The 14445-nt window shown below is 45.2% G+C and overlaps 1 protein-coding gene across 1 annotated transcript; it reads right to left on the bottom strand.

Annotated features, from left to right (window-relative positions):
* Positions 1-3236: 3236 nt before the first annotated feature.
* On the bottom strand, positions 3237-14445 carry TMEM95 (transmembrane protein 95). The gene is made up of 7 exons (XM_029581546.1): positions 14198-14445; positions 13778-13834; positions 10769-10852; positions 8578-8598; positions 7926-8006; positions 6924-7011; positions 3237-3337 (listed from the first exon to the last, which is right to left on the bottom strand). Exons 1-7 carry the CDS (start codon positions 14394-14396, stop codon positions 3319-3321), a joined length of 549 nt encoding a protein of 182 aa, XP_029437406.1. The 5' UTR covers positions 14397-14445; the 3' UTR covers positions 3237-3318.

Raw genomic sequence — 14445 nt, 5'->3', positions numbered from 1 at the left:
ATGACATGATATAATTTCCTATTTTATATTTGTGCCTTGTCCTTTTATTATGTATATTTTTATCATTCTGTGATCCACCTCGAACCCTGTGTGTGAAGAGCCTGGAATATAACTTCTTCATAAATGCTAAACGCTAAGAACAGGGTTTCCCCCCTACATCTTCTCGTCTTTTTTTGAGTTCCTTCCAGGTAGGTTGAATTTGATCTTGTTAAACAACAAATCCACTACAGGCTGCAGGAGGTTGGGAGCCAGGAGAATATAGAGGGACTATCTGAACTTCCAGAGCAGGCTTTACCTTGGCCTTTTCTCTACTTTTGCGTCGCAGGTGGATCTTGCAGTCTCATAATAAAAAAGCTGTGATCTTCTCAACCAGCATGTCCTGTATTTGTTGGGCCCAAGTAGCCACTGGTCAGCAGCCAACAGCAGTGGATTGAGTACATGCGCTTCTAAGCAGAAGACCTGGGTTTGATTCCTGGGCTCAGATCTTCTGTTTCATGAGCTGGAGATGCTGTGGATGCCGCACTCGGAGCCCCTTGAGGGAGGGGAGAGATGGAGCCACAGTCATCACACAATGATGACACCCACTGGGCCGGACATAAGAGTCCGTGTTGACTGAGCTGTGGAGAGAGCCGTGGGCTGTGACTGTCGCTGCGATAGCTAGGCTGATGAGTGGGGGAAGAAAATCCCTAGATGGTTGCCGTTGAAGGCTCATGGAGCTGTAGCCCAATAGAGGCTGGTTCTGAAGCCCCAAAAAATTGAAAGATAGGCTAATGGTGATGTGGGACTTCTGCCCCATCTTTCAATCTAAAGCCTTTGTTTACAGCTTTATTTTTTACTTTTGTGTTTGTTTTCCTGACTTGCCCTAATCTCCCGGCCCAGTCAGTTCTACATAATGACCTATACCACATTAGCCAATATTTGGCCATTACTAGCGAGTTGGTCTAAGTTTCATCATTGCTGGGCTGTTAAAATTTGCTTTTTTGGTGCTGCCACCAAGCTTCAGCATTTGGCTAGTTATAGCAGCCCTTCGGCCATGAGATAGCAACAGGTTATTTGCCATAACTCAACAAGGAAAACTCATCCCTATTGGCTTCAACTGTTCCATAGGATTTTGTCTCTTCAGGTGCAACCAAGAGATAATGGACACCAGAGCTGACAAAACATAAGATAGCTGATGCATCGTCCCTGATAGAAATTTCTAGAATCGGACAATGGCTGGGTGGGTGCGGGGTCTGGAACACCACATAACTCACTGCCATTGAATAGACTATGTGCTAGACTATGACATCACTTGAGGAATTTATTAGAAGAAGGTGACCAGACAACAGTAACTTCCCACATCTTTGATACTCAGCAGTGCTGGGAAATGGAAATATTCTTGTCAAAAAGGGCAATGATATTTGAATGAATGATGGGTAATAAGTTTGAACATCTTCATCACCGTTGACTGGAGTGTAAAGTTACTTGAAGCATCAGAGGCTGGAAAACAAGTCAGATACCGAAACATAACATTGCCAGGCCTACCTCAAGGTAGGCCAGATCAATGAGGAAAGAGTTTCCACAAAAGCTAACAATGATAAAAAATCAAAAAAATGTAGCAGAAGTTTTGAAGGACTTGACAAACCTAATCCCACTACTAGTGAGAAGTATTTGTATTTTGTTTCAGAAATTCTTGTTTTTGTATGATTTTGATTTTTAATAACTTCAAAGTCTATTTTGATTATGTATGATATTTATTTATTTTTATTTACTGTTTGACTGCCTGGATGATATTTTACAGGTGGGATATATAATTTTAATAAATGAAAATGTAAATGGAATATTTCTAGACATTTCTATCAGGAAAGACATGTTGGGCATCTTATGTTTTGTCGGCTCTGGTGTCCAGCTCCTCCTGGTTGCCATTGATGAGGTAAATTGACCAGGGACTGCAGTTGTGCAAATGCAGGATTATTTATTTATTTGATGAATGCAGATCTGTGAAGCTAAGCAATAGCTTCCTCGTTAACTGAGTTCAAAGTTTTTAATCTACCTCTTGGTTTGTAAGAGAGGATGCTCCACTGTCATGTGCAACATAGTTTGTCTCTCGACAAGTACACAGCGGATTGGTTCGAAGGCCCCAGTAGTGATAGGTTGACCGTGCAATGGCCTATGCCTCTCCTGAATCTGTTTTAACATCCTCATCATGTTAGTTCATTCCGGATTAAGAGCCCAAGAGAACGAAGGCCCCTTTATCCACAGAGTAGAGATTATTCACAACATACCCTGGTTTACAAATGAGGTTCATTCCTGTCAAAGTTTGCACAAACGAACCCATTTGTAGACACTGCCCCCAAAGTACCCCACAGGGGCAGTGGTAGGGTAAGTACTCCCACCTTTTGACCTGTCAGTGGGTCTCAACCCTGGATGGGATCCGCCTCTACGCTGAGAGGGTAGGTCACTCCTCATGCCTGTTCTCTTTGACACAGTTGACTTTTCACTTGGAGCTGAACTGAGACCACCAACCACTGACGTGAGCCAGATCTGAACTGGAGCCCAAGATTTTAAAGGCCCTATAGGTCTTTGCCCATCCCGAGTCACCCAGTCCTAGAAGTGTCAGGCTCTGTATCCCTGCATCCATGCCCTGCACCATCCAAACCTCAGGGCCTAAAAATGCCAGAGGAAGCTCCATCACAGTGCAGAGAACGTGAAAGACTGGAGATCTTGTGCCTTGTTTTCATTCACTTACATGCCTTTACCGTGACTGGATAAGCTCCCGGAAGATGCCGCTGCTGGAGTACAGTGATGGACTCCCCCAGGTCTCAACAACCCTTTTCCAGTTAATCGTAAAAAGTGTCACTGGCTGTACTGAAGTCCGTGCGCACCCAAGTCACCGAACAGGTTTTTCTTCATTAACTGCTTGGAACTGCTCACCAGACACGGAAGGAGCATAAACCCGATGACCGGGCCATGACTTCGTGCAGGCACGGGCAGGGAAGGAAAAGAGAAGAAAATGGAAAAAAAGAGAGCGAGAAAGCCAATGGCTCTCAACTTGGAAATAACAGGAGTCGCTGAGTTTGCAGGCCAAGCCCAGGTCATGGAAGGTCGCTGGGGTGGAAAAAGGCACTGCCTTCTGAAAGGTCTGTTCCAGATGGACCCAGAAATCTGGTTCTGGTTCCCACCTCTCTGGGAGTTCAGTTCAGAAAATTGACTCGGCGGTTGATTTTCTTTTCTTGAAAAGGAGCCAGAAGCAGAGATGCTGCTATAAAAATAAACTTTATTTTCATGCTGAGAAATTAATGGGACTGCTTGGTGCTGGGTTCTCTAAACCAGAGGAATTCACTTTGTGTATCTGAATCTGCAAGCAGGAAAGAGAGAAGGTGATACATGAGCAGACAGCAGACTCAAACGCACACAGACAGACTGACGTGAACACAGGTGCAAGCACCACATTTTATATACCCTCATTCCAAAAGAAGACCACAACGCTTTATAAAAGCGAGATTCATATTCTAGGTCAAAAAACAGCGCATTAGGATTGCCTTAGAACACTTTAAATCACTCATTATTTCTCCTACATTCTTCTAACATTGACTGTTTTTAAAATATTTTATTTCTCTGTATTTTGATATATTAAGTTAGCTCATACGCATTTGTGAAGAGCCAGGTTTTCAGCACACATTTCAATCTTTCTTTCTGATATCAGACGTAACGTCTCTGGTAGAGAATTCCACATCTTGGGGGCCGCTAGGGAAAACATTTGGTTTCTTATTTGCATTAGATGTTTACTTTGCATTGTAGGCACAGTTAATAGTCCTTTATTTTACGATCTTAGTGTTCGCTGTGGTGTGTATGGTTGGAGATTCACACCTATTAAGCTGGGATTTCTGTTGTTAATAATGTTAAAAATTACAGTTAGTAGTTTATAATGGATTCTGGATTGGACTGGCAGCCAGTGCAGAGCTATCGGCGATGGGGTGATAGGGGCACGGAAATGTGACCACAATAGAAGCCTTGCAGAGGCATTTTATAGTAACTGAGGTGGTTTTAGAAGACCAGAGGATAGGCTTAGTAACAGAGAGGTGCAGTAATCTATATTTGAGAAAATTAGTGTTTGTAAAACAGTGCAGAAGTCCTGGAATGTTAGAAAAGGTTTCAAACGATGTAAGATTCGCAGCTTGGAGTATTCTGTTTTAATTAATTTGCTTATGTGCTTTTTCATTATAATGTTCTCATCGATCTGTATTCCTAGGTCTCGTACTTGTTCTGAGGATGTGATATGAAAATTACCCAGGTCTAGGGTTGGCGGTTTAACTGTGGAGGAGTTTCTCCTTGGCCATACGATTTCAGTTTTATTTGTTTTAATTTAAGCTGTGTCAGTTCTTGCTGTATTGCCTTCATGTATGTTGGGAGTGACACTGTATTTTCAATGTAGAACTGTATGTCAGCATATAAGAAGAAGTTGATTCCTAGATTTGCTAGTAGCAGCGTACACATAGGAAGCGTGTAAATGTTGAATAGTGTTGCCGAGAGTGCTGAACCCTGGGGGACACCTGTATCGATAGGGAAGGTGTCAGATATGTGGTTGCCCAGTTTGTCTTGAAATGTCCTATCAGCTAGGAAGGAAGAGAACCCTTTGAGAACACTTCTCATCTCATGGCAGAGCAGGGTATGCTCCACAGTGTGGAAGGCTGCTGTTAAATCAATTAGTACCAGGATATAAGATTCATCATTGTCAACCCCCTGTAGTACAGGGTCAGTTAAAGATATGAGTAATGTTTCTGTTGATCGATATTTTCTGAATCCAAATTGGTTTGGATCTAGAATATTACTGTGTTCTAGGTGATTTTCCAATTGAGATAACACTGCCTTTCTAGTACTTTTGCGATAAAATGTAAGTAGAATATTGGTCTATAATTGTCCCAATCGTCAATTCTGCCTGTTTTGTATTTTAGGATTGCTTTGATCACAGCTTGTTTCACCCTATAAGAGACCAGCTCTTCTGAGATCTAGTGGTTGATTATGGTTGCGATTGTTGAAGTGATTGTCGTGTACTATTTTAGGGAACTCGCCTAATGGGTGGATAGCTGGCTTAATTTTGGAAATGATTTGATTTATTTCCATTTTAGTGACTGACGAATGTGTTCCATTTATGCTGCACTTGCTTTTCTTCAGATTCATTAGTCGGCGAGCAAGTTGAGAATGGTGTTTTTAACTTATTGATTTTATCTAACAATGAGTTGGCATATTCATTGCAGGCATTCTTTGAGGAGTTGTAGTTACTTGAGATGGACAAAGATAGGTCTTTGATTAGGTGTTTTACGGTTTCGAAGAGTCATTTTGTAATTAAATATTACCCCATGAATCCGTTTTGCATAGTAGTCTTTTTTTTTTTGCTTTATTGATTTGTTCACAATATTTTGCTAGGAGGGATCTGTATTTTCTTAGGGATTCTACCGATGGGATTTTCGCCATTGTTTCTCAGATTTTCTCAGTGTTTGGTTCATCTTAGCTCTTCATTGTACCGGTTTCTTTTGTTTAGAGGTATTCTGTTCATGTTGGATCATTTTTGTCCATATTGGGCTTAGGTTATCCGCAATATCAATGATGATTTTTTTTCCCCAGGAGTCAAAGGCTGAGGAGGCATTAGTTTGATTAAAATCAATTAGCTTATTTTTTTATTGATTCTTCAGGTATATCTGGTTTTATCTTTTTTCTGAAGGTGAAGGTTTGGTTCACATTGAGGTTTGTATGTTTTGCATTGAGGAGGGTTATGTTAGTTTTTATTAGTTAGTGATCAAACCAGGGCAATATTTTGTGTGAGGTATTGATTAGACGGTTATTGTAATTGGCAAATATTAAATCTAGGATATGTCCTGCTTTGTGAGTGGGGTTGGTTACAAATTGTGACCATCCCATTGTTTCCACTGTGTCTAGCAAGATTTCGTATGAGGTGGTTTTTGCTGTTTTATCTACATCTGGGTTAGTCTCCCACAATTAGAGTAGAGTCAGGTGTTGGAAACGCTTTGGTGAATAATTCGATTAATGGTGAGCAGTCTTTACGAAGTATTTCAGGGGGGCAATAGACCAATCCTGTTTAGTTGTGGTGATTTTAGTATTGCCACCTTGTAGGGTGGGTTAATCTGTACTTTGTAAGGGGTAAGTTTAAATTCATTTTTACAGATTATTAGTAGCCCTCCACCTTTACGTTTATGTCTGGGGAAGTGAAAGACATCATAGTTGGGTTGATCAATTTGATTTATGAGAACATTATCTTTGTAGTTCAACCAGGTTTCAGAAATGCAGAAGGTAGTAGGGTTTAATTCCTGTAACGAATGATTTATCAGCGGGATTATTATTTTTTTTTTTTTAACAGTGACTGAACATTCAGAAGTAAGAGTGAGATTACAGGAGAGTTGTTACTCATTATGGGAAGGATCTGCCTTGTATTCCTTATTAGTTTCTTGTTTTGTGTTTTCTTTCTTAGTTCACCACATATGGGCTCTATACTATGTATTTGCTCCATTGTTAGAATGGTTTCAGTTTGTAGGAGATGTTGTTGTGGTGAATGTGTAGCAGGCTGGCACCTCAGGTGCCCACAAAGGGCCAAGCTCCTTTGTTGCGCACCTACTAGCGCAAGTGCCTCCGGCATGGCCGTCGGGATCTTGATTCCTTGGCGGTGATGGTGGGCGGGGCGGGTGCTGGCCGGATGGCGTCGGCATCTTCCTTCCCTCACCTGTGGGGGAGAGGGAGCCCCCCTTCCCGCTGTTTCCCGCCGGCATCTGACCGCTCCAATGATGTCATGGCTCGGTAGGTGGTGCTCCAGCCACGGTCACCCTCCAGCGTGGCTGCCGGGATCTTGATTCAAAAGCCATACAAACATTCTTGAACAGAGAAGAGACAGGTCTGTCTGTCTGTATCCTTATCACCATGCTGACACTTACTCTGCAACACAGATAAGAATCCCAGCCACCATGGAAATGGCAGAGCCGCCGGCCAGCAAAATCCTGGTGTCAGAAAGGTCCATCTGCTCTGGAGAATCCAAAAGAAGGAGCTGTCAGAAGAATCCCGGAGGCAAATCTGCATGCACCAATAAAAGTCACTTTTTAGTGTTAGTACGGAGGATGCTGGGGGGGGGGGGGGAGTCACTGGTTAGTGTTAGTACAGGGAAGACAGCAGGGGGTGGTGGGAGGAGTCACCATTTTGTGTGAGTGTAGGGGACGCTAGAGGGGAAGTCACTGATCAGTATTAGCACAAAGGACACTGCGGGGGTGGTACTGTGGACAGGGGAGAAGTCCAGTATTAATTCAGGGGATGCTGTTGGGGGGGGGAGGGGAGAGTTTAGTGCAGGAGCAGTCACCAATCAGTGCAGGGGATGTTGTAGAGGAGGGGGGAGTCACCATTCAGTTTTAGTGGTGGGGTCATCAGATTCACCTTACCACAGGAACCCACTGCCTGCGGGCTACGGACCTCCCAGACCAGACTGTGCAAAGGCACGGCTTTTCAGCCAGGCCTCCCCCTAAGACCCACGGACTGTGTTATGCACAATAAGGGACACAACTGGGTCTCGAAACTAATCCTCTCCGAGCTCAGTGTTGCTGGAAGCTGCGGGACATAATTTATTTATTTTTTTAAATAAATAAATATTCACAAATGGGTTTTCCTATGCTGGATCCCAGTAGTACTCTAATTGCACATTCTGGTCATTTAAATTTATTGTAATCCACCTTGAGACCAACTCTGGGAGAAAGGCAGAATACCAAACATGCATAGAAGATAAGGATGAGAACTGGAAAACCTGAACTGACCTGCGTGTTCGTGGAGGCCCGGAGCTAGGTCAAAGCGTAACTGTGCACGGAATAAGGGAAGAGTGGGGATGGGGGGTAATCACGCCAGACCCAGCCCGGTGCGCCTTGGCTGCTCTAGCCGAGGTCCTGGAAGCTCACCTGGGTAGCAGGTTTTCCGGGACCAGCATCTCATGGCCTGCGTCTTACACGTTGAACAGTTGATGACCTTCGTGGTCTCGTCTGTGCCCGGGGGGGGGGGGGGAAGGAAAGGGAGAGTTGCCTCATTAAGTCGTCCTTAAAAGCCAGAAGAGCCTTGTGGGGCAGGGAAGGATGGGCTATGGTAGAAAAGCATTGATTCGGCTTATTTTACTCCAGAGACAGTCCAGGATGAGCCGGCCTGTCTTAACTGTCCCTTGAAAGAGGGGGCGGTAGACCACCCTAAAGGAAACAGACAAAAGAATCACCCCCACATGCCCCTTCTCGATCCGGCCCCAGTATCACATCACGGTGGCTAAAACTGGTGCCTCCCCGTCTAACTCTATCTTCAGAAGCAGAGTTGCTGCTCAAGCCCATGAGATTGCATGGGGATTGGAGGGGGCGTGAAGGAATCCTTGGGTGGTTAGGAACGAAGGCTCATGGCATCCAACCCCAAAAAGAGCAGGAGGAAGCCTGCATTTCAGTGGGGGAGGAGTAGAGCAGCTGCTCTGTTTCCTTATTAGCTGCCCCTCATCCCTCCTTTTCAGGATCTTTTCAATGTCTCCCTGTGGTCCCAGTCGTTAGCCTTCCCCTCCCACAGAGCTTCAGTACTTACAGCAACTTGGAGGGCAGAGCACTAGGAAGGAAGAGAGAGAGAAAGGAGGGGTTAGGGTCATTGGATATTTACACCAGACTAGGCAGTGGCCCAACACCCCTCCCCCCTACACATTCTTAAAAAAACCAAACAAACCCAAAAACCCCAGAACAGGCTTCGGCGCTATCATGGAGCGGTGCCTCAGACTTTACATGCAACGCCTCCAGGGGCCTCGATGGCGAAGGACCATACCCGGAAGAGCAGCAGCAGAGAAACGCCTCGCTCGCCGGGTGGGTGCCCAACGTCGATGGCAGGCCCGTGCGTCAACTCTGCGTCGAGTTCACAGAGAAGGCGTGTGTTAGGAGGACCGCGTGCGGGGGCCAGAGGGAAGGGCTGGACCTTAAATCATTGCACTGGAAACAGGTGGCATCCAGTACCTAAGGTTGGCAGTAGAAGTTCTAGGAATGGATTAAATCTTCCAGACAAGACCAGGAGCCCCAAATCACCACTGCCAGTCAAAAGCAGCAGTACGTCCTGTAGGTGACCTTTTAACCGAACTGCTGTGCCATGTGCCATGCTAGAGCGATGGCACATTCAAGTCGCAGGGTTTATCTGGCTACACCACCAGATCCTTTTGAATATCGCTCTCTATGCATCGGGAGTGTGTGATTCTGATCCAGGAGTACCACAAGCAGGTCTGGCCTTTAGGATAGACCCAAAAAGCAACAAGGAAGACGATCTATCAAAGCCGTGAGGTAAACGAAAGGGGAATAGATCAAAAGTCCTTAAAATTCTTTATTGTAACGATGATTGCTCCGTGTAAAGTGGGCTGCTTCGGGGGCAATGCTCTATATAACATAGGAGAATCCAGCGCTCGCTCGACTAGAGTGATGTGTATACGACAGGAACCTGAATACAATAAAATCGAGAATGGGACCCCAATAGATGACTATTATCAGCCGTATTCTGGAACGGCAATTTCTGACCAAGACATTGCTCATAGAGCCCCTGAAGCAGCCCACTTTACGCAGGCGAAACTCGGCCAGAGTCGGGCAATCATCGTTAAAATAAAGAATTTGAAGGACTTTTGATCTATTCCCCTTTTGTTTACCTCCTGGTTTTTAGGTGATCTGCAGTGAATGTTCAAGAGGTGTTTTTCGCCTGCACTGACTTCACAGCATGCAAATCTGTCTCATGCATATTCATTGTGTCTGTCCTGAAAACCAGACCTGGTTGTGGCACTCCCCTTAAAATTTCACCTATTCTGCTATTTTCTAATAATAATTAAATCAGTGGCTCTCAACCCAGTCCTCGGGCACACCTGGCCAGTCAGGTTTTCAGGATCTCCGCAATGAATATGCGTGAGAGAGATTTGCATGCACTGCCTCCATTGTATGCCACTCTTGGGGACATCCCGAAAACCTGACTGATTAGGTGTGCCCCGAGGACTGGGTTGAGAACCCCTGAATTAAATCATAAACCTTCTCTGCAAATCATCGGGTGAGGTACAGACATACGCTGTCCACATTCTTCCAAAACAAACCAATATATACAAGAGACCCTTTCAGTTTAGCAGATCTTAACCTCATGTGTGCAGATTCAAACAGCTTTGTCTTCCAAAGCAACCTCTCCGGTTTCTTGTCAAGCCATTTGATTAAAAGGCATCACCTAGTGATTAAATAAGATTTGCCCAAAAAATTGATTATGAAATGTACCTATAAGTATATTATCTGTTTGGTAACAAAAAAAACCAAAGCAAATCTATTTCTTAGACTGCAGGGTGCCACAGTGGCAGGGATTACCTGCTGACTTCTGCCCATTAAAGAGAGGCTGAATGGGTCCTGTTATTTTCTTTTGCATAGGGATGGAGGGGGAGCTGTTGGCGTTGGCCATCCCATCATCCTCACCTCTACTTTCCTGGACTTTTTAGTCCAATCAGTCTGATTCAGCCCCACTCTCTGCCAGGGAGGGGGTGACCGTTCCGTGGACAGCTGTGGCACCAGTTGACCCTCTCAAGCACCAGGACAATCCCCTCACCCGCGGCCGCCACTGGTGTGTGAGCGGCTTTGGTTGGGCCAAAGACCTGAGTGCGGTCCCACAGGAACGCGAGGCCCACAGGTTGGCAGAACTCGAGAACTGTGCAGAATTTGGCGGGTGCCTGGGGACGAGCGTGTGCTGGCTACATCTGTCTCCCGGTGGTGCTGATACTCACGCTCCCTGCTCATTTCTGGCAGCTTCACCTCCACCAACCAGTCCCAGTAGTCCTCCATGTCCCGGATCCTCTCCAGTTTAATCTCTGCAGTGAGGGAGGGAGGGAGAGGGGGAAACACAGAGAAGAAGAGAAAGGGGAAGGGTAGGCCACAGAGGGAAGGAGACAGAGAGAGATGTTATCACCACGAGGCAGTAAAGAGTAGAAGTTGCAGGTACGTATAGTGCTACCCTGTGGCATCATCCACACACACAAGAATTATTTCCTAGAAGCAGCAATTAAAGCTCCAGTTGTGGCTGCTTTGCTAGCGTCTTATTGTCCCCTCGAGAACAAGGGACGCATCTTTGAACAACCAGTCGTGTTTTCAGTCTATCCGCCGTGAATACAAATGAGATAGACGGCTGTGGGCTCAGCGGGCTGAGTTTGGGAGGCCCCTTGCTCTAACGAATACACACATCATCCTCTGTTTCTTGTTTTAAACCTTGCTGTCTAGATTTGAGTGGAACCACATCCCTTCCATGGACCCCGGACAGGATTGCTATCGGACCCGCTGGGACCGTCACTTTGTGCATCCATGACAAAACCTCTGGCCAGAGTATTTGAATGATAGGACATGGCCACCAAAGATGGGGAAAAAAAAAAAAGTCCCTTTAATCCACAAGGGGATTCCATTGATCGATCGCATGTTAAGTAGCAGCAAAAAGGCTTATTGCAAAGAATTCTTCTAAGCCCTCCCTGGAGGCTCTAATTCTAGTGGCATAGCCACTTTGGACTCAGGCCCACGCAACCAAGGCTGTCTGACACCGGAAGAGGCCTGTTGGAGTAATGCCATTGTGGGATCCCTTCCCTGCGACGGCAAAGAAGAGGGCCTGAGCTGCAATGCCATCTCGGGATCCCATCCCTGTGGCAGTGAAGAAGAGGGCCTCTGAAGCAAGGCCATTGTGAGATGCCATCCCCGCAATGGCAAAAAGGACTGGGACAGCAATGCCATCGTGGGATCCTATCCCCCGTGTCGGTGGAAGTAGGGGTTTAGCCGTGCCTAATTAAAAGGCCCTGTGTGTGTGGGGGGGGGGGGGGAGAGAATAGGAGCCTGAATATGTGGGTGAGAATAGGAGCCTGAATATGTGTGTATGGATAAGAATAGGAACCTGGGTGTATGTGGGTGTTAGAATGGGAACCTGGGTGTTTGTGGGGGTGTTAGAATGTGAGCCTGGGGGTGTGAGAGTGACAGCTAGTATTTGTGGGAGAGCATATGAGAGTGAGAGCTTGTGTATGGGAGAGCATATAACAATGAGAGCTTGTGTGTATGGTACAACAGTGCTTCTCGACCCAGTCCTTGGGGGCATACCTAACCAGTCAGGTCTTCAGGATATCCACAATGAATTTGCATGAGATAGATTTTCATGTACTGTGCTGGCTAGATGTGCCACAAGGACTGGGTTGAGAAGCACAGTGATAGAGAATGTGAGAGCTTGTTGTGAGGAGCCTGTGTGTGAGAAAGGAAGAAAACAGTAGGAGAAGAAACAGAACAAGAAGAGAGACCCCTGAAAAGGAATTAGGAAAGGACCAACAAGGGAAAGTGGGGGAAAAAAGAGAAACTGGGACCAGCTGATTAGAGAAATACAAAGATCAGACAACAAAGGTAAAAAAAAAAAGTTGAGATTTTAGCAATTGGAATCTGCCATCTTTAGATATGGGCATTTCTATTTTGTTCTTTACAGTTCCACTGTTCAGTCTGGTTTCCCAGGCTTTCTATTTTGGTTTTCTTTGCATGTTTCTGTTTCTAATTTGTAGTCCCTTATTTCTGAATTAGGAAAGGATCAGTCTGTGTTCTGCCGGTGTGTGACTGAGGTGCAGTATTTCTGCTAGCGTGTAGTTTCTCTGTAGCAGTCCGGCTTGTTCTGTTACCCCAGTAGGTGGTGTATTCATGTTCCTAGGGCCTGGTGTAGTATTTGCATTGCTGCTTTTTTCATAAGGTTACTATTATTTGAGTCCTGAGAGTCAGTGCTGTGACCGTATGGTACGGCAAGGTTCTAGACGTCTCTTTCTTTGCAGGAGTTTGTGTTCCTTCACAAACTGTTTAGCAGTGGAGGGATATTTTTTACTGAGGTGACATCACAATTTGAATATTTTTTTTTTCATGTTGGTTGTAATGTGAATTGTCCTAGCTCTGCTCTGTACCTGTTCTGGTGATTAATGCTATTTTATTGTCATTATGATGATTTCTGGCTTTCTGCAAAGAGGATTCATGAAAGAATACATTGATTTTTGTTTTCGTACATGATTAATTGCATCTGTTTGTTTTCTTTGCTTTTTATATGACATACTTGTGCATTTATAAACTGCAATAAACATAAAATAAATTAATACAGATTAATAAGGAATTTTTTAATGCTAGTAAGTGCTTGAAATAATTGAAGTAAAATAGTTTAAAGCTTCACGCGTGATGCATAATGGCTGTTGCAAACTACTTAAAAAGCCTCTGTAGGGTGCAGTATATGGCACTATTTATCAATAAGAATACAACTTGTAGGTCTCAGACCTGCATGCCTACAGCCCACCCATCTTAACCTTGGGGCCTGCCCAATAAATCAGTTCTGGCTACGCCACTGTCTAATTCACTTATTACGGGCTGTATATGCTATAGAAAAAATGAATGCAAGAACTGAAGGAACGTTACTCCAATAGAGCTGAAATCTGGAAATCTTTTTTAAAGTGGGGGGAGGTGCAATGGCTGGGGAAATCAAATACGGAAAGGCGGACGCGACTCCATCGGACACGAGGAGTACAACATGGCGTTTCCTTGGGAGTTTGTGTTTTCCTTAAATGTTTTTTCTTTTTATTTGAACAAACTTTCTTCCTGATTTTTGGGTGGGAGGGAGGGGACAGGGTTTTGGTGTTGGGTGGAAACTGTATTGGGGTAGGTGGTATTTTAAGGCTTGCTCACTTTGTTGTAATGTTTGAGATTCAACAAAGAATTTATAATTGGTTTTTTTTGGCGTGTTAAGTTACCAATAACTCGGAGCACCCGGTGCGTCTTCTCTGTCACCACCTTCATGGCATGTACATCTGTAGCGGAGAGAGGAAAGACCTGGTATCAGTCCAGCGTGAGAATTACCCAGAGATGTCACAGGACGGGAGCTGTCCGGGTCCCCCACCCCCACCCCTCCAACACCTCATGGGAGGAGAGGTGTTTCTTTCGAAAAACTGAGAGCAGGAGCCCACCTCCTATGTCAAACAAATGTCTAAGAAAAGCAATCGGTTAGGAGCATAAAAAGGAAGAGAACTTGGCGTAAGACCAGAATCGGAGGTAACAGAACCAGGAAAGGAGCCCCTTGCTTCAAACAAGCTCTGCCTCACGTGACTCAGCTTCACACCCAAATATCCTGAAGTCTAAGAGAATGGTGAGCGAGTTGTGTAAGATCGGCATACCAAGGCCGAACTGGGCAAAGACTTCTTTCATGGGGTACTTGGTACAGTAATTGGTGCCATGGGCCAGTTGGTAGTACTCGCAGAGCCTGTAGAAGCGTCGCTCCACGTTTTTGGACTTCAGCTGGCAGAACACGCAGCAGTGGGTGGCCTGAACGAGGGCCAGCAGGAGAAGGGTGAGACGGAGAAGCAGACAACCCATTCCTGCCCCCGTGTCGCCCAGGATGCAGGAGCATATGTGAGATGGGGCA

The sequence above is a fragment of the Rhinatrema bivittatum genome, chromosome 16, assembly GCF_901001135.1.
Source record: "Rhinatrema bivittatum chromosome 16, aRhiBiv1.1, whole genome shotgun sequence".
Lineage (NCBI taxonomy): Eukaryota > Metazoa > Chordata > Amphibia > Gymnophiona > Rhinatrematidae > Rhinatrema > Rhinatrema bivittatum.
Note: the sequence above shows the minus strand (reverse complement) of the source record. Positions and strands in the feature narration are given on the sequence as shown.